The 20,372-nt window shown below is 40.6% G+C and overlaps 3 protein-coding genes across 3 annotated transcripts in view; all 3 read left to right on the forward strand.

Annotated features, from left to right (window-relative positions):
• LOC104952164 (filamin-A-interacting protein 1) overlaps positions 1-10,283 on the forward strand; it is a 13,270-nt gene extending 2,987 nt beyond the window's left edge. The window contains exons 4-5 of the mRNA XM_010778927.1: positions 5,375-8,132; positions 9,287-10,283. Coding sequence (XP_010777229.1) covers positions 5,375-8,132; positions 9,287-9,493 — 2,965 coding nt within the window. The 3' untranslated portion in view covers positions 9,494-10,283. The remainder of the gene's footprint in view (positions 1-5,374; positions 8,133-9,286) is intronic.
• A 235-nt stretch (positions 10,284-10,518) lies between these two features.
• On the forward strand, positions 10,519-14,974 carry LOC104952165 (cell cycle control protein 50A-like). The gene is made up of 7 exons (XM_010778928.1): positions 10,519-10,992; positions 11,688-11,807; positions 12,430-12,537; positions 12,625-12,712; positions 12,868-13,011; positions 13,312-13,521; positions 13,815-14,974. The coding sequence occupies exons 1-7, from the start codon at positions 10,744-10,746 to the stop codon at positions 14,006-14,008; spliced, it is 1,113 nt and encodes a 370-aa protein (XP_010777230.1). The 5' UTR covers positions 10,519-10,743; the 3' UTR covers positions 14,009-14,974.
• Positions 14,975-15,188: 214 nt separating this feature from the next.
• Positions 15,189-19,576, forward strand: cox7a2a (cytochrome c oxidase subunit 7A2a). The gene is made up of 4 exons (XM_010778929.1): positions 15,189-15,281; positions 18,180-18,269; positions 19,001-19,085; positions 19,330-19,576. Exons 1-4 carry the CDS (start codon positions 15,264-15,266, stop codon positions 19,383-19,385), a joined length of 249 nt encoding a protein of 82 aa, XP_010777231.1. The 5' UTR covers positions 15,189-15,263; the 3' UTR covers positions 19,386-19,576.
• Positions 19,577-20,372: the final 796 nt, after the last annotated feature.

The raw sequence follows: 20,372 nt of genomic DNA on the forward strand, positions 1-20,372 counted from the left end.
CTTTAGACCAGGCGTCGGCAACCTTTTTGATATGAAGTACCATTTAAAAAAAAAAAGTTATCAGCGTGCCGACGATCGAGAATTATCTACGGGGGGGGGGGGTTGAGGAGCTTGACGCTCGTCAACTATCAGCAGGGGGCGGGGGAGCCTCGCTGCGGGGAAGCAGTGTGTGGATCTTTCAGCGCAACTTACATGATGCCGAATTTAACAAAAGACATTTAAATAATTGGTTTAAACGGCATAATAATAAGGACGATCGTCCGTTCTGTGATTCTCCAGAGCACACATGTTATGATATTAGGGTCACGCAGACTGAGATGAGATCGCTGTCCCTTTAAGAGAGAGAGAGGGGTGTGGCTTGTGCATGTGTGTTTGTGGATGGTAGAGTGACAGTGAGGGAGCGTTGTGTGTATGTTTCTGGAAGTGAAACGAGGAAGCAGAAAAACAGAGGTCTGTGATGTATTTTGTGAAAAAGAAGAACAGCTAAATAAATGCAACGGCCTCCCAAGAAGAGCTCGCCTCTCTCCAGTGATTTAAGCTAAAGTGGGTTATTGAACCTGAAGCTTGTTGCTTCTGCCCTCCTCGACTACGGTCTGGGAGCCGACAGGAAAGTTCAACACACAGATGGCCAGTCCGCCCCTTTGTAGCATATTATTTCAATGAGGGATGAGCAGATCGCCAATGGGCTTTCAACTAAATACACAGCCACGCAAAAACTGCGGCATTTGTACAGCTCCTTATGGGTAGGCGTAGGCCTGCTGCAATTAGTGAAGTACTTTCCTCTGTGGTGAAACGATCAGCACTGCACCACGGAGGAAAGCGGCAGAAAGTCGCCTGGAGTACGGCCCGTCCACACTACAGCTTCAAAAAAAGCTTAGGAGCTGGGCGTGTCTGAAACTTGGGGATTTTACATTACATTGCATGGGGATTTTATTCGAGCACCGCGACCAACAACCAATCACATGAATGTCCCGCCCCGGACTGTAAACTAACTGACTATAAACTGGATATAAAATCCCCAAACAGGCGAAAACCTACCAGTTTCACCCACTGTCTCTGCCACCTCCCTCCATGACTGGTTCTTCCGGTTTGTATCCCGGTAGGTGAAGAGGGTCTGGTCATACAAAACCGGGTGATTTGCTACGGCGATAATTAGTTTCTCCTCCATCTTTTTTTGAAATATAGAAATGAACGGCGGGATATCTCTCCCAGTTTAGACACGGTTTGATTGGCTAGGACTTTAAACTGTCAGATTTTCAGAAACGGGATTTGATTGGCTGGCGCTAGCTACTCCGGCATCTCCGGCTGCAGAAGCACACGGCGGAGACGGACCGCTATGCTACCCACAATTCAGTTCGGCGAAAAGCGAGGCAACGTGACGTCACCCCATTCAAAGTGAATGGCCAGACGCGTTGGAAACCGTTTTTGAAGCTGTCGAAGCTGTAGTGTGGACGGGCCGTTAAAGAGAGCGGGGCTGCGTTGCGTGCATGGCTTCCTTCTGCAGTTAACGGGAGGACGCGCTCTGGCGGCGGTCTCGTTCAGGATCCGAAAATACAATTTTAATATTTTTGCACACTTATTCCACATTCCTAGTGTGCCACTGGTTATGGTGCCGCATGCCAATGCTGGCACGCGTGCCAGGGGTTGCCGACCCCTGGCCATATAGCATTAGTTTAGTTTGCCAACAGGACTGACATCATGTGCAAAGGACGGCACGAAAGATAGCATCTGTGGTATAATTTATATCTATAGTCAGTCATCTAGAGCAGAGACAGTATGCTGTATTTCTTAAACTGTCAAAACTTCAAACGTCGGAGGTACTTAATACCTTTTTTCCTTGAGCTTTTACTGCAGGACACAGGAAACAGACCATGAAGTCTAAATCACAGTCCTGACAGCTGAGCTGCCAGCACACTGAAGAGATGGCTATGAGCAGCAGACATAGCGTATAGCTACTCCTTTGGATGGTTTTTAAAAGGCTGGGGAAGAGGTGAAGTCATGATTCAAAACATATATGAAGAGTTTTCAAGTTCTTGGTTGTGAATCAATGTGCACACCTGCTGAAAATAGGTTATCAAGAGCCTGTGTATTTCAACCAAATTGCTAAAGGAGTTTATATCATGTGTGCAACTTACAAAGAAGAGTATCAACAGCCATACTATGCTCTGCTAACATCCCAATGGCAATGCTAATGTGATGATGCTTAGCAGGTATGTCTTACAAAGAAAATCTGCAATCCCTCTGCCTTCAGTGTGGATTGTGATGGACCAATCAACTGTCAGACATTACCATATAGAGCAAAGCTGCTGGCATAGCTGAGAAAGCAGTACAGAACAGGTGCAGCACATGGTACAAATCAGAAGTGAACTTCCACTTAACTTTCATTTGATCCTTAGTTTGCATGCAACAACCTCCTCCTTGTGCCAGGGAGTTTCCACCAGGTTCCTTGGCTCGTGCACAAGTCGGCCTCTGTCACCTCAAAGGGGATGAGCTCTGTTTTTCTATGGTCTTGATCTGACAGATCCTGTAGAGCTCAGATTCTCCTATCTGTTGCCGTAGAAGGACGCAAAACTGATTTAGTATTTATATAGCTGACGGCAATACACAAAACACAGACAAGCCACTGTTAAAAAACAGAATCAAAGACGTTCAAAAACATTACTTCCTTTGCACGAACATATTAGTGCCAAAAAAGTAACATGTGCATATCCGCCATGTCAGATATCTGTTTTGACATTCACTCTGTCAGGTGGGATAGAAGCGTGTCAGCATCTTGTCTTTATTAATGGGATCTACTCCCACCGTCTGGGTGAGAGTGAAGAGAGGAAAGTCAAAGGTCTTGTGCCAAACACCTGCAGGAATGCGGAGGATGGGGCAGGAAGAGCAGTTTCTTACAGGTAGCAATCAGCTATTAACACCCTCTCAGACAACACAGCTATTTACATGTCAAGAACTAAACATATTTAAGTGACATGGTGTTATGCGCAATAATTAACGAAAGGAACAACTCCCATGTTAAGTCACGCAGACAAAATGACCTGTAATTGAAAACTCAAATGATTCCCTTCGTGTTACTTTTAGGTCTTTAGCCTTCAGAGAAAAAGCGTTGCATTATTCCACCATTTGTCAGAAGATCGTGTACACAGACCTATGGTTGTCTTTAAAATAGTCAATGGCCACTTTGTTTCTGATTTCGCTCTTTTAACAGCACATCAGTCTTATGTACTGTACACTACCACAGGTGCTCTTGCTTAATGCTGCGTTCTCTCTGTCATCAGAGGTCATTAGTGTACAACAGTACTTTAGCAGATTTCTGGCAGTTCATATCTGCTTCAGTCCCTAGCCTCCTTACACAGAGGGGCTGCAGTGCCTCAGAGCAAATTCCCCGGTAAATATGGGATGAAATGTTGTTCCATGTTTAAAAAAAAAGTTTCTCATGGACGTTGGCTTATGGATTGCACCTGTGTATTTGTTCAAGACATGTGTTTTTATATCTCGCACGCACATTAAGAAGTTGAAAACGCTCATTCAAACAACTTTCTTTTACCCACAATGCACTATTTTTCTTTAGATACAGACCACCTTTTCCATAGTGCGTTCTCCCTTGGAAACAGGGCAACTGAGCTAAATACCACAGACATCATGACTCTAACTTTATATGGAAGTGATTTTAGAGTGCCGATTAATCAAAAATCAGATATCACTCTCAAGGTGAGAGTGATATCTGACTTTTTAAGCATGAATATTAAGAGCTGCACTCTGAGATATGGAAGTCTCAATTGTACAGTAATCAGAACAACTAATCCGACTTGGCAATTAGGAAATAGGGTTAATTAAAAATGAATTTCATCTATACAGTTCCACGTCAGGGCATAGCACTTCATAAAGCAATTGGCAAAGTTGTGTATCCTCACAGATCTTCTTCACCTCATGGGAGACATCCAACTCAGCCATATCTGCTTTTCTCATTACATGTAGACTATGCAAGGGACCAAGTTCAAGTCCAGTTTCCCCTCGAGTGAAATTATAGCAGACGTTCTCTTCTGTCTCCTGCATCAGGAAGGTTATAGCATCCGGTCTGCAGAGGTAATATCCTCTGCACATTTGAAAAGGAAAATATAATTTAATTTCCAACAAACTTGCACTGAATTCTTTCTGAGAAAAGTTGTAATATTTTCTGATTATTTGTAAAAAAAAACTGCCTTGTTTTAGATTTGAACATGCCATGTTTAATAAATGTATTGAGATTTAGGGACATGTTTGCAAAACACACCCCCTTGGCAACGGTCCTGCCCCCTTCACAGTGTCCAGCAGCAGAGCAGCACACACACTCTCATACACACACTAATGCCTTATATGGATGAGATGACATCACTCACTAGAGGTCTGCACTGCTCCACTATTCATCTTTTGTTGTCTTCATAACATGCCTGAAATGTGACGGTGGAGGATCTGTGAAAAAGGAAGCTCCTGCTACTTCTTATGTGTTCTCATTGGAGTTTGTATAATGGCAGACATGTCAATGTGTTGACTGTAGAGCATCCAAAGTGGGTAAGTTTTAAATGGAGTTTGTTGTAAAGTTTCTGAGATGTTATGACTTGACCTAAAAAGTGCATTTTGAGCATTTGTAGGTTGTTTAAGTTGAAGATGGACAATCTTCTTACTTGTGCTGGCGCCTTAATAATTTGGTTATTTTTTGCAATGCAAAACTGTTCAGGATGAAGCCTGTATATGTCCCTGTGTAAAAGGAGAAGAGCCAGCTTTGCATTCAATCTGTTTTGCATGCATTTGGTTGGAGCCAGAAACGAGAATAGGCATGAGCAGCATAGAAAGAAGCTGAGAGAAAAGAAGACCACTTGATGAGAGGATATTAAACTTTCCATAGCAGCTTGTGTTTTATCCATACTGCAGGGAATAGCAGGAGTGTTTCAGAGTTGTGAGGTTAATCTTTGCCAGTTTTCCCTTTTTATCTTTTTGCTTGTTTGTTAAAATGCATTTTATTATCTTTTTTTAATTGCACCATACAATGTGTGTAATGATCAGTATATCAACTTAGTTTTTTTCTCGGATAAATTGAAATACGAGTGTTAGTTAGTTGGTTAGTGCACTCAGTGTCAGCAGCAAATAATATTAGTAAAATGGTGCATCTGGGATCTTCTGCATGTTAGCACTTTGAAAATCAAACCAGTATGAATGAAATGTCTGTAAATAATTGAAATGATCACACATCATTCAAACTCTATCTGGGATAAAGTATTGCGTCCTGCAATGCAACTTATTGTGCTTACTCAATGACAAACACAGATCTAGTTACTGGATTTAAAATAAAAACCCCACACTAATGCCTTGCTTTGTTTTTCCCTTCACGTTTTAGACTAAAGAGGTTGCTTGAGACCGAGAAGTCCTACCATATAAGAAAGGACAAGGAGCACTCTAAACGCCTGGCCAAGGTGCGAGAGGAACTAGTCAAGCTCAAGTCCTTTGCCCTAATGTTGGTCAATGAGCGCCAGCAGCACCTGGAGCAAATGGACCAACAGAGCCAACGAGCCCAGGAACTCAGCCAGCAGCTCCAACAGTGGGAGCAGGAATTGAGTGAAGCCAAGGAGCGTGCTAAGGAAGATGGCCACAGGGTGCTAAGCCTGGAGGCTGAGCTTAAAGAGAAATCCGCCAAGCTCACCCAACAGCATGAGGAGACAAGTGCCAAGCTGGCCACTCAGGAGATCCACAACCGTCAACTCAATGCCAAACTTTTAGGGCTTACCCATGAGGTGGAGGAGCTAGAGGAGAGAAACAAGGTATTGGGGGAATCTGAGGAGAAGCTGCATGAGCTAAGGGAGAAGATTGGCAAAGGGGAGTGTGGCAACTCTAACTTGATTACTGAGCTTGAGAACTTGCGGAAACGAGTGCGGGAGATGGAAGGAAAAGATGAGGAGATTACCAAGACTGAAAACCAGTGTAAAGAGCTCAGAAAGAGGCTACAAGAGGAAAATAGTAAGAGCAAAGACCTCAGACTAGAAGTAGAGAAGCTCCAGAAAAGGATGATGGAGTTAGAGAAACTTGAGGGTGCCTTCAGCATAAGCAAGGCTGAATGTTCAGAGTTACACACTGCTCTAGAGACAGAGAGAGGACTCACCATAGAGCTCTCAGATGAAGTTGTAGCTCTCAGGATACGCATGAAAGAGGTAGAGTCTTCTGAGCTGAAGTTAGAAAAGTCTGAGCTGAGTCTTAAGGATGACTTGAGTAAGCTGAAATCATTGACTGTTGCTTTGATGGAAGAACAAAAAAATCTGATGGAAAGATCAAAGTCAGATGAGAAGAAAAAGGAAGATTTGAGTAACATGGTCAAAGTTGAGCAGGGCAAGGTAATGGAGGTGACTGAGAAATTAATAGAGGAAAGCAAAAAGCTCTTGAAATTGAAAACAGAGATGGAAACCAAAGTAGAGACTCTTACTAAAGAAAAAGGAGACGTTAGCACTAGACTAGCCTATGAAATTGATGTAACTCAGGATCTCAGTTCCAAAGTCAGTCAAATGAAAAAGAGGTTGGATAGCTTCGAGCAAGCAGAAAAGCTATCTGTGAAGAACTCAGTAAAATGTGAACTGGGAAGAATGTTTGACACCGTCAAAATGGAAGACAACAAAGTTAAAGAGCTGACATTTGAAATTGAACGCCTCAAAAATCGTCTCAAACAACTAGAAGTAGTTGAGGGAGATCTGATCAAGACAGAGGATCAGTACGACATGTTGGAAAAAAGATTCATGACTGAACAAGACAAGGCCAACATTCTTTCCCAACAGGTGGAGGAAATGAGGGGTCAGATAGCACAAAACAAAGCAATCGAGAAAGGAGAAAGCCAAGAAGTAGACATCCGACAACGATGCAAGAGAGAGGAGGCAAAAACCAGGGAAATTCAGGCTGACGTTGTAGCCCTCAAGGAGAAGATCCATGAACTAATGAACAAGGAAGACCAACTTTCTCAGCTCCAAGTGGATTACTCTGTCCTGCAGCAAAGGTTCTTAGAAGAGGAGGAAAGGGCCAAGAACATGGGCACCGAAGTTTTCCATCTGACCAAAGAACTGGAGATAGCAAAGCGTCATAGTCGAGCACTAAGGCCCAGTTTAAATGGAAGGAGAATGGTGGACGTTGCTGTGACATCCACTGGAGTACAGACGGAGGCTTTGTCATCTGGACCAACAGAGGAGGATACCCCAGCTGTGTTCATCAGAAAGTCTGTTCAAGAAGAGAATCACATTATGAACAACTTTAGACAGAAGTGCCTTAAGAAGCCAACAGAAAAGAGCAGTCTTGAGCGTAGCCCTTCAACTGGCAATGACATGAGTGTAAAGAAATCTTGGATTCCCTGGATGAGGAAAAAAGACTGCACTCCACAGGAGACCAACTTGGGAAAGAATATTCACATTAACGGAGAACATTTGACTTCTGAATTGAAGCAAGGGCAGCCTTTACACATCCGCGTAACACCAGACCACCAAAACAACATGGCCACTCTTGAGATCAGCAGCCCCACTGAAGATGCTTTCTCTAGCTCAGCTCCACTCAGCCCCAACCCATCTCAACCTAAATCCAGAATTACAATCATTCCAACATACTCTGCTCCAACAAACAAGAGAAAGTCCTTAACAGGCCCAGAAAGAGCCAAGTCTCCAGTCAGCATCACAACGATATCCAGAGCCAAGTCTCCAGAAAGCAGCCGAGTCCCATCGGCCTCAGGAAGGCCCTTGTCCCCTGTCTCTATTATGACAGTGAGCACTGCCATCGTGCCTGAAGTGTCTGCCTCCCCGGAACCGCAGGAGATGACAATGGGCCGAGCGGTGTTCAAGGTTACCCCCGAGAAACAGATGGTTCCAATACCTATAAGGAAGGGCCCCACCAATACTAGCATCATAACCACTACTGAAGACAACAAGATCCACATTCATCTAGGAAACAACATGACCTCAAAGTTGGTAGTCAGGCCGGAGAGCAAGGAAATTACCCTATCAACTGGCACAGTTTTGCGCTCCCCCCGCCAAATCACCACCAGCACTACAAGAACTACCCAGAGTAAAGTGACGAGCACAATCACAATTTCCCCTGTCACATCCACCACATCTAGACCCACACAAAGCACGGTAAGTTTTACTTTGAGGTTACCTGCGTCCAAATAATGGATTGACATGTTATCCTAAAAAATTGTTTTAATACGTTTGGATACCTGCTCAGCAGCAATTTACTCTGGACTACTAAAAGTGAATTGGAAGTATTTGGTAACAAAGAAGTCTGAAAAAGTCGGTTTGGTAAAAAGTGGAACAGTTGAAAAATATGTTTACTTCAATTGAAGTGACTCTGATGCACATCTGAACATGTTGATATGCCTTTTTTTGGATCCTTACACAAAGAAAGTGTAAAGCTGTTTTATGTGCTGGTCTGTACTGGGCTGCCTTGACTACAACCCCTGTAATATATCAAATTGTCATTAATCCCCCTGTTTTTGTACAAATTAAAAGAAAGATGTGATTGTGTATCTAACTTAAGAGGTTGTGGTAGGGTTGTGATACCTTTTGGACAGAGCCAGACTAGCTGTTCATATCTGTTAAGTCTTCAGGCTGATCCAAGCTAACTGGCAGCTTGCTGTAAAATATTCAATTAAAAAAGTAAGAAAGAAGTATTTAGGAGAGGTAACGATGTAACTTTAATGCCACAGACATTCGGTCTTGGTTTTATGATCTATATTACACGTGATGTTGCCTAAGGTACATCTGTTTACTAACATCTTCCTAAATAAGAGTTTAAAAAAAAACACTGTTGGTTTTTCAGTGGACCTTATAATATGCTCTTTGTGGATCAGATGGCGTGAGAAAAATGGCCATATGGGCAGGCCTCAGAGAAGCAGAACTAATGATGTGGCATCTTGCCACTCTGCTACAGTCATTGTGTAATTTATAGTCGTTACACAGTGTTTACATTCACAAACAACCGGGCTCAGTGCCCTCTGGCTGACAAAAAGCAGCCGTTTACCAGTACCAACACACTGAAACCTAGCATAGACAAGTGCTCCCCCACTGGGATTGAAGTAAAAGAATGAATACATATTTACATTGGTGTTTCACACAGTACCTTTAGCATATACAATATGATCGGTTACACTGTTTAGTTATTCAGAATTCATTTTTCCTATACTGGGTTTTGACTCTCTTCAAATGTCTTTCTCAAATGTTCCCTTCAAGTGCTCCCCTATCTTTATTCTCTTCCCTGAGACACTGTACTCTCTCTCTATTGTCAACAGACTGGGCATGATGCGCAGCCCTCTCGCACAGGGCTGACACGCATCCCAATGTCCAAGAGCCTGAAGACGGGGAAGGCTGTGCTGGGATCCCTGGGGATCTCGGGTGGAGTGAAGATGGAGTCTCGAGCTGACAGTCAGTCTATGAGGATAGAAGTAAAAAAGTCCACTGTGAATAGCAATACTTTACAAAATGGAGGAAAAGCCTGATTAACCACCAACATATCCAAACATATCTTACTACAGTATGGTGCTTTAGAGGGATTGAAACATTACCCACTGAAATAAAGCTCTGATATCCCTATAAATCTCGACTAGACATTACAGGGCACAGAGGCTATTCGGTAATTAAATAAGCCATTTCTATATTTTGTAAAGTGTTTTGTACTTATCTATCTCATATCCATATCTGCAAATGAAAAATGTTTCTGCAGTGTGTATAAAAGTTTGGTTAACATACTATATCAGACAGTGCTGCTACTAACTGCTTCTTGCTTTGAGTGGTTGTCTCACGTATAAGGAGTTTGTGGATAATGTTTTATAAGGACACACATTAAATCAATATACTTGTTTTCATGTAAATTATTTCATTTTTTTCTGTAAAGGATTTGTACTATAAACTATTTTGAATACATTTGTTTTGAAAAGTGTAGTGTGGCATTAGTATTAATGTAGGCAAATAAAAACATGCAGTAAAGGAGAATGAATTGTATTCAACTTAGCTTAACATGCCAGATACATGTGTAATGTTTCATATGCATTCTTATAATCACGCAATTACTACCCAATATAGTCAGTGCTTTTCAAAAGGCCTTAACCCAGGTGCACACAGGACAATGTAGTCATGCAGCAAGTCATTTTTTAATGAGCCCCATTGTTTTTACTTTGTTTTCATGGATGGAGTTCATCTATTATACTATAAGGTCACAACAACAACAACAACAACAACAACAACAACAACAACAACAACAACAACAACAACACATATATAGTATCTGTAACAAACATTAACATAACAAAATATTTATTTGGGACATAATGGACCCTTTCCGAATGTATTTCGTGAATACTTAAACGTTTTTTTTTTTACCGAATATGAATAAATAAATACAAATACAAGTTGTTACCAGGAATCTCATATATCTTGACAGTTATCATCAGCTGATTTTGCAGAACAGACACTCAGAAAGGGGCGTCGCTGTGATGTAACAGCTACGCTTCATCATCCTATTGGCTTGGAAACTTCCTGCTTCTTCCTCTTACTGTAGGTGAGATTAACAAAACAGAAAAATCAACACTACAGTGAGTAGACATTTGGAATAGATAGAGGGTACATTTCTCTCCTTAGACAGTTGTACCCTTTGCCTTAGCGTGTTGTGTAGTTTTCACCGTGTGGGATTAATAAGGAGCCGCCGGCTCTCAACTACAGTAGAGTATTTAGCTAGAAGCGGATTGCAGCCATGATGGCGTCAAGCTACAACGCTAAGGAAGAGGACGCTAACCACCCCGGTGCTGCGAATCACGCAGGGGCAGGGGTTGTGAAAAGTAAAAAGCCGGACAACACAGCGTTCAAACAGCAGAGACTACCCGCCTGGCAGCCCATCCTGACAGCTGGCACCGTGCTGCCCGCTTTCTTCGTTATCGGACTCATCTTCATCCCCATTGGCATCGGCCTGTATGTCACTTCCAACAACATCAAAGAGTTCGAGGTAGGGTCATGTCTGCCTGTCAGCTAACTTTATAGCCACCGCTGACCAGGTTCGTCTAGGTTTTTCTATACATTCCATTTTAACCAGCCCACTATTCCCTAAAAGAGGCAACAACAGGCCATATGATATATATAGTGCTAATCCTATTTACCTGTTCTATAAAGACGAACAGGAACATAAATAACAAACGACACCTTTAAATTGCCATGTCTGAACACTGAGCCTTTGTCATTAGCGTATTATACACTTTGTTGCTAGTTAGCTAAAATGATTGCAGTGTAATACACATACACTGTAATGGAAGGAGGTAATATTTCAGAAAACTGTTTAAAATATTTGTAATGTTAACATTATTGTTATTCTCAGGCTGCTCTAAGTGCTTCTGCTGAGTAGTTTTGCATTATGATAATAATTAATATTTTGTCAGCATGTTTATATCAAAATGTTAGAAACTTAAGTATATAAGGCAACATTTTGAAGCCAACCAAAATGACCTGTAAGCTGTCCTTTGTATAATATGGAAGTTAATTCAAGGCATTTGTATTCAAATAAGTTTATCTACTTGTGCTGAATCAACTCTTTACTAAGTATATATGGATAGGGTCCTATGAAAACATTATGCTTATCTAGTTTCTAGGTAAACTTATTATATTAAAACGACCTGCTCAATTAATTTATCAGCTCCTCCTTTTCAGATTGACTACACTGGTGCAAACATTGACAATCCATGCTACGACTGTGCTAAGAACTTCAGCTGGAACAGCACAGCACAGTGTGTCTGCGCCGTGACGTTCACATTGGAGCAGCCATTTGAGGTGAGCACCATCCTGCAGTATGCGGCCCTAATGAATAATATATGCCTTCAGCTTCTAAACTGATCGTGTTGCTTGAAGTGCTGTAGAAGAGAACCTGCACTCATGACATTAAAACTCCATTAAGATCTATTTTAGGTCCAAAGAAAGACAGACTCAAGGATTGTTTAGAGCTTTTATTATCATTGATTATTGTAGTCTGAAAATATACAGTCCTGTAACTTCTATTGATTTTTTTATAAAAGCTCTCACCAGTTTCATCCAATTTTATTTCAAGTGTTTCTTTAGGTTTATTTGTGTGCCTGTGACCTTAACAGCTTCCTTTATATCTAAATGTGTTGTTGAGGTTTATTTAAATTAAAGTTATTGTTTTTGGGTGAAACTAAAATCAAACTGAGGAAAACATTACATCTATGTTATCTGAGAACACAACCTATGTTTGTTACACATTAATCTTTCGTTAACAATTGTTTAACAAAGTAAGTTCTGTGTGTGGTGAATGGATCTGTAGAGATAGAGCTAACGATCCATAAAAGCACTTTAGTGCAAACTGACTAAGGTACCGTCTACAGGCCTTAACTGATGCACTCTAAATGTCTATAACACAATCCCTCCTCTCCTGCAGAGCAATGTCTTCATGTACTACGGCTTATCCAACTTCTATCAGAACCACCGACGTTATGTTAAGTCCCGAGATGACAGCCAGCTGAATGGTGACCGGTCTGCTTTAATGGTATAATCTTTGTAAATGTTGAAAGATTTTAACATGCCAATATTAAATAAATGCCTTTTGCATCAGTAACCATTTTTCTTATTACAGAGGCCCAGCAAGGAATGTGAACCTTACCGTACTGGTGAGGGATCCCCCATTGCTCCATGTGGGGCCATAGCTAACAGCCTTTTCAATGGTAAGTACCTTCACAGGATTATTGCTACTCATGTGTGCAACTAAAGTCTAAACTTCTTCTCAAAGCTTAGTACATGACAAATCAGTTGCATACGTTTATCTCTTCAGCTCCACTTAATTATAGAACAATATTGATTTAATGTTTGTTTGTTTCAGACACTCTGCAGCTGTATCACATCGACTCCAACGGCACCCTTAATGAAATTCCTCTGGTCAAAAAGGGAATTGCGTGGTGGACGGACAAACATGTGAAATTCAGGAACCCTGGTGGAAACAACAACCTAACTGTAGCTTTTCAAGGTGATTTCAGCAAACAGTGCACATGAACTTCTAGGCTCATTGATAGGGAATTATTCATAGGGCCCATTAAGATTATGTTCTGATCATTTTAGTGTATGATAAGGCATGCCCCTTCCTTGTGCTTGGACTTCAACCAGAGCTGTGTCTTAGATATAACCAGAATTTACTTCTTCAGAGTTTGACCCTGCCAGGGACATAAACTGGTCCTTGTGTTTGCAGTTCTTGGTGCCAAGAATTTCTTCACACTCATAATCACTTAAGGTGCATTGACCACCTTTGTTTTGTCTTGTTGTTTCTCAGGCACATCTAAGCCGGTGAACTGGAAGAAGCCAGTGTTCGAGTTGGACCCCGAAGATCCTGAGAACAACGGCTTCATCAACGAGGACTTCATCGTGTGGATGCGTACAGCGGCACTGCCCACCTTTCGCAAGCTCTATCGCATCATCCAGAAGAAGCCGAGCACGACCCCCACTCTACCCAGTGGCAAATACGTCTTGAACGTCACTTACAGTATCCTTTGAATTATTACTGTACTGCACATCACAATTAGAGCTAGCCCTAGTCTCTAGGGTTGACTAGCATGCTTTTTCTTTCCTTTTGTTAAACTTCATGGGTAAAATTATTAATAAAAACAACATTTCAGATTATTTAAAATCATATGCTTCAATTGATATGGTGATACTATTATATACATTTTTTTACAAAATGTTGTCGTGGTTAATCATGCTGTGTTAGCTCGGTTTAAAAAAATAATTTGCATCCAGAATCTCCAGTATTTTTTCTTTTAACCAAGTGACCATCAGATTACCCCGTGCTCAGTTTTGATGGTCGCAAGCGGATGATCCTGAGCACCATCTCCTGGATGGGAGGGAAGAACCCCTTCCTTGGCATTGCTTACATCACTGTGGGCTCCATCTGCTTCTTCCTGGGTGTCGTTCTGCTCATCATCCACCATAAATATGACAACCGCAACAACAGTGCAGATATTCCTAACTAAACTGCTCTTTTATCACGTTCTTCCCGTCTATGCATGCACGAGGGGACCCCAAAGTGTCCGTTCTGGACTGCTTGTTGACTTTAGCGTGAATACACTGGTCTCAGTCATTTGTTGTGTGTTTGTGTAAAGAAAGCATTGTCTTTAGTGTCATCAAAAGCTGTGTTTTTGTGTTGGGCAACTAAGGCAAATGAAAGATGATACAGTCTGTGTCTGTGTGCATATAGCTTTATGTCAGCTGCAGAGAATGTCATTTCCTGTCTTCTATTTATCTATACCTTATCAAAGTGTCTGTTTTATTTTAAAAGTTCTTTGTGAATGGCTTGATTACTGAAGGATGTGTGTATTTTTAATGCAAGTTTTTGTCTATATTATGTACTGTAGTAGTATGTCCTGCTGATGAATGTACCATTATACATTACAGATTTTGAGATTACCTTGAACATAGAATGGGGAAAGTCATTGCTCGTGTGCCGTTAATCGATAGCAGCACTGATATTTAACTTGAAGTATATTATGCTTGCTGAGTCATAGTATACTTATGACGAGTAGTACCAAAAGTATGATTATTTACCTCCACTGTAAGTGAAACTCAGCCAGTCACAAGGCATATTTTTCAAATTACAATGTGATGCTTATTAATAAGGAAAAGTGGAATTATAATCGTATACTATTATATCCAGTATTCATTATTCTAATTTTCTGGGTAGCGTCGCAGGCTGATGAGAGCACAACAACTATTTAATTTTGACAGTTGGGCCTGAGTGCTGGATTATCTTGCGTTCTGTAATGTTGACCAAATGATATGCACTTTAAAAGTGTCACATTTGTAAGTCACCAACTTGTTTGCTATTTTCTGTTACAAAATGTCATTCTGGATTTAAGTTAATTGAGTAAATTGTTTAAATTAGACATTTATGGGTTTTATACAAGGTTTTTAGGGTCCAATTAAACAACTTGGTGAATGTTTTCGTGTAAATTGTGATTTTCTTTATTTGCATATCACTATCACAGCCATAACTTAATCATATCACTACCACTACTTTCCTGAGGGTGTATTTGTCCTTTTTTATTTATTGTAATACATTATATAATTATAAGTCGTATTATTATATAATAACTAAATATTAAACTTGACCCACTAATTTTAACAGTATCACAATACCGGAAGTAACAATGGATTGTGGGAAGTCAGACTGTCAGTGTGCGTCCTTGTGCTGTGCCTTTACCTCGTTTACGATAACAGAAGTTTTCCAAAATGTATAGACAACTATTGGTAAGACAACGTTTCAACTGTTGTATTAACCTTATCAAGTTGCTGTTCTGTATATTAATTTTGTTTTTACCATGTATAATGAATACGTAACTTTAGCTAGGTAAATTCTTATTTACGAGTAACGGTCCTGAACTTTGCTAAGTAACCCCGCTAGCAGCTGAGAGTTTAACGTCATTAAACCCTCGAGATATTTAAGTAAAAAACTATGTTACATATAATATTATTGTCATATGTCATAGAGCAAATGCAAAATGGTTTGATATTTACACTTTTGTCAGGACACCTGCTACCTAGCAGCTTAGGCAACAGGAATACAATAAAGTCAGGTTAGTGATGTTACACACGATGCGAATACCGACCTATAGCTGTATCGATTGCTTCGCTTCAACTCAACAAAAACGTACCCACTATAAACATGAATCAAGGACGTGCTTGTCAACCTGCCACATCATGTGAAACTTGCAACCCCTCCATAATGTATAACGTGTACTGTATACAGTGTGGTGTGACAGTTACACGACAGAGTTTTAAAGAAAAATCGAGGTAAAGTTTCAGGTAAGTCATGATTACATTTAGGTAGGGCTGTTTAACACCCGCTTTTTTATAATGTGTACCATTAATCCATCCACGTGCATTCCCATAAAAGGATACTTTAAACATAGGCCTATTGTCAAACCATTAATCATGATATTGTGTACCTATAACCTTTGACTGTATGTAGCACCACCATTTTGAGCTATATGATCAACAGTGGCAACAGTGACCTCTGATTTGACTCAGTCTTGTATGTAACCCTTCATACAAGTGCAATGCATAGAGTCGGCCATAAGATGTCACCGTTGAGACCATTTTAAAAGGGAACTATTTTGAGCACAATTTGCTTTTTGTGTCATCATATACTGTTAGTCATGCTTAGATTACAATTCTTTAAAGGTCCCATGACATGGCCATTTCTACTGATCGTAATTCCATTGTTGAGGTCTACTAGAATAGATTTACATTGTTCAATGCTCCAAAATCACATTGGTTTCTCATACAGCATCGCTGGGTTATTCTACAGAAAAGGTGGAAGTACTGTCACTTACTTTTGCAGACACCAAAATACATGACGTTGACCTAATACTCACATTCATTATATATGTTGAATAAATAGAGATTGTTTTTGCAATGGTACTAAATAAATAAAAAATGGTTTTATACATAAATTGCAATTTATTTAAAATGCCAAGTTCAAGGAACTGCCTTGTCACTTTGATCATACATAGAAGTGGAGCCTATAGTTTTAATTTAAAGTATTTTTTTTTCAATAAGTAAATGTCCTTCATATTTATATAACATTACATACATTAAATATAACACTGAAATGGTAAAAGAAAACGCAAATTATTATTAATAATATCCAATAAATGTCAGTCACCCAAAATTACGTCATTGGTGTTACTGCTACACAAAACGCTTTTATTTTTGAAATAATGTACTGTTTCTGAGGTGCCTCCTGTAACAAGAGATCATTTGAGACAGTGCAGTGGACAAAGACATAAGGAAAGTCAGATACTTCTTACTTTGTTTGTTAAAGGTGTCATTTGTATCTTCAAATGTTACGTGCGTCTTTTAAGTCTATCATTAGTGTTACTCATTTCATAGCCCTAGGGGTGAACATTTGAATTGGAAAATGTATTGTATTGAAGAGTTTAACGATTTTGATATTGACTGAAGCCATATTTGGTCTGACACATTGCAGCCATTTTGTTAAAATGGTAGTGTTTTCTCCAAATTGTCACTGGTGTTACCGTCACTGGTGTTACTCTTCTTCCTGGTAACACGTAACACCAGTGACGTTCCTATATAAATAAGCTTTGTATAATGTATACAAATATTACAAATACTTTAAGCTCTACTTGTTAAGAGTTAGTTATTGCTATTTAACAGGTTTTAGATGTGTTTAGAAGGAATATATTTCAGCAGATTTCTATCACCCAGATTCCACCTTTTCTGTAGAATGACTCATCTCTTTATAGTATGTGTATTCAATCTGTCCAAACGGCTTGTTGGAGCTCCTGCCCCCCCTCCCTATGAGCCCACTGTGCTCTGATTGGTCGGCTCGCCTACTCTGTTCTGATGAGTCAACCACCGTTACAGCGGAACATCAGTGATTATGTGTTACAATGGCATTTGTGAGCAACCAGAAAATGACACCAGTAATGACAAACATGAGAATGCTGCGTGGGGTCTGGGTGCCGTGTTGGCGGGACGTTGCAGGGCTCGCTGCTCCGCCCTTTGAGGCTCGAGTGTGAGCTGGATTACTGGTGTTATTTCCTGGTTGCTGCGTGGGGTCTGCGAGACACTGCGAAACTCAGCCTGAGCACACACATAAACTCACAGCCTGGCTGTTCGCCACACAGTTCGCCAAACACTATACGGCCTGAGAAAAGATAAGGCTGAGTGAGTGTGTGTGCCGACGAGACTCCGCGCGGTAGCGTGGCTGAGAAAAGACAAGGCTGAGTGAGTGTTTCTCCGCTATCCCAACTCGTCTATTACCAACGTTCAGGGAGCTCTATGCTCGACGCTAAAGGTCCCCCCACTGCGTTTGATAGTAACGCCAAGGGATCCCGGTGTGTGAGGAGCTCCACGGATTGGTCCATTTGGGTATGGTCACGTCACTGTACCCAGGAGGGAAAAAAAAAGAAAAAATCTCCAACGAGGCGTTCTGGGGCAGCAGGACTTTTCTGTGTTAGAGTTTTACTCGCTACAGGGTGTACTTTGAGGTTTTGTGACTTTGCAGACCGTTTACATGCTGAAAAATCTACATAACACACAAGGGGACGGGTAATAACCCGAAAAGCATGACATGGGACCTTTCAACTTGAAAAATACTCAGTTGAGAGATTTCCCTAACAGGGACTTCGGCTGCTCTCCAGGCGGACCATCACAAGCAGTGCCCGCAGACAGGCTGATAACGGTGTGAAGGAAAAACAAAAACTGTTTCAGGTAATGGTTTTACCACACCACAGGAGTAGTCTATTCTTACTAAGAGTTTTCTTTCTGACACTTTTAATGATACATCTGAGCAAAGGTAATATCATAAATGTGAAGTGAAATGTATTTTTTCTCCCTTAACAAAAAAGTCAATGTCTGATGTCTAGTGAAGCATTGTTGGTATGAAACATTCTTTATAACTGTGAAATGAAATCTTAATTTAGGCACCTTTTGTCATACTTTGAAGGTAATTATATGTTCTTTGTTTTTTATAATGATAATGTTAAAATGTCTACTTTATTCCCAGGTTCTGGAGACAGAATCAAATGTTATCCTGTTTGTATAGCTTGACAGATAAGTATAAGAGGGTTTCCACCCTGCAGTGTTTGGATGACCTTCGCCTGTAGCTGAGGCTGGGGTTATACTAATTGTGCTTGCGAGCCGCTAATTAAAAAGCCATTGCAAAACCAACATTCCAATGTGGCAGGCTTTTGCTGATCCATGCATAGCGCTAGGAATTACAGTGGCCGTAGTTGATAAATGGCCTATCCTTGCTTCTAAATCCTAAAGCAAGCACTGCTTCATTGCACAGTTTACTGTACGTCACCACTTAATTGCTATGGTTAACCAGAGATGAGCCCTACAACAATTTGAATACCATAGAAAGATCAACAAAGTCCTCAACATACCCTTGAAGTTGACATGTCTCGTCTGAAATAACTACGCCTTGACTTTCTATGCAGGAGGACAACGGTTTACCAATCCATCTGAAGGGCGGGGTGAAGGACGCTCTCATCTACAGATTCACAATGGCTCTCACTGTATTTGGTAAGTCAGAATTTGTCTGAGATTTGATGAGTCAGGCTCATTCTGCATGTCTCAGCCTGTCTTTATTCAAGGGAAACATCTCATGCCAGTGGCCTGACCCCAATGTTATTACTGAAACTGACTTGGAAAGTCAAATAACTATAATTGCACGATGCCTCATGAAGGGTTGTTTGAAGTCAAGATAGATGCTTGTGTTGTACTGTATCTCCGGCACATCTGTAATACGTGTCTGCTCTCTCCACAGGGAGTGGATATGTGGTGTACGAGCTGTTTACTGCCGCGATGCCCAAGAAGGCATAGTGAAACAGGATCGGACTATGACGGAACAATCATGCACTCGCTGCTCACTCATTAAGTCTGTGCTGCTCAGATTTGTATTCTTTGACATTATTTGTTCTATCAATACTATCAGTATGGATCATGTTTGATGTGTTTATTGACTGTACAAATCATGAGCTGTTGATAATTATAAAAATATATATCTTGTGAAATTGTGTCACTTTTTAAAAATGGATTCCTGCTGTAGATGTAAACTTTGCAACACGCTTCCATTGAGTCTAATGCTTTAGAAAATAGATTTGTATTATTCACCAACAGATTTAAAGTAGGATATTGTAGTCCGTTAGTAACCTGTGTATATTTATTAAGACTAGATTGGATTTCCTTCACATAATCCAAACATTTTTATCTACTGCAAGTCTCTGATTTGAGCACTAGAGGGCAATACAAACCAGTCAGAAGGCTCACGGCGGCAATTACTTTCAGCTGTTTCTGAAATACTTCGATTTCTCCAGAAAAATGAATGTTCCTTTGGTTCCCACATTATTTAAAAACGTATGGAATATATGGGTTAACCTTATTAAACGTATTGTGGTGTATTCAAGCATCTTGAACGCATTGTGAGAAAATCCACATGTGACACGAATAGCCAAGAGGTTTCTTAAAACCTAAATCTTTCATTTCAGTCCACATCTGAGTAAATACATTGGATAAGGTTGCCTGTTGCGCATATAAAACACTTCTCTTCCTCTAAGTGCCGTCTGGCCAAATGTTGCCCTGCTGTGAAATTCACATTGGCATTGGAAACTCATTAAATCAACAGACCAAAAGAATGCAGGAAAAAATGTAATTTCCAAACATTGGATCGGTCTCTGCGGGGGACATGCATCAACTGACGGGCAGAGTTTCGTAAGACACCCATATGATGGTAAACTGAGAGTTGGAACTGCCCCCCTATTAAGTAGTCGATGGTGGAAAGATTCTTCCCACTTTGAAAGAGGGTTTTCC

Source organism: Notothenia coriiceps, unplaced genomic scaffold (assembly GCF_000735185.1).
Source record: "Notothenia coriiceps isolate Sejong01 unplaced genomic scaffold, NC01 NC01_scaffold00019660, whole genome shotgun sequence".
Lineage (NCBI taxonomy): Eukaryota > Metazoa > Chordata > Actinopteri > Perciformes > Nototheniidae > Notothenia > Notothenia coriiceps.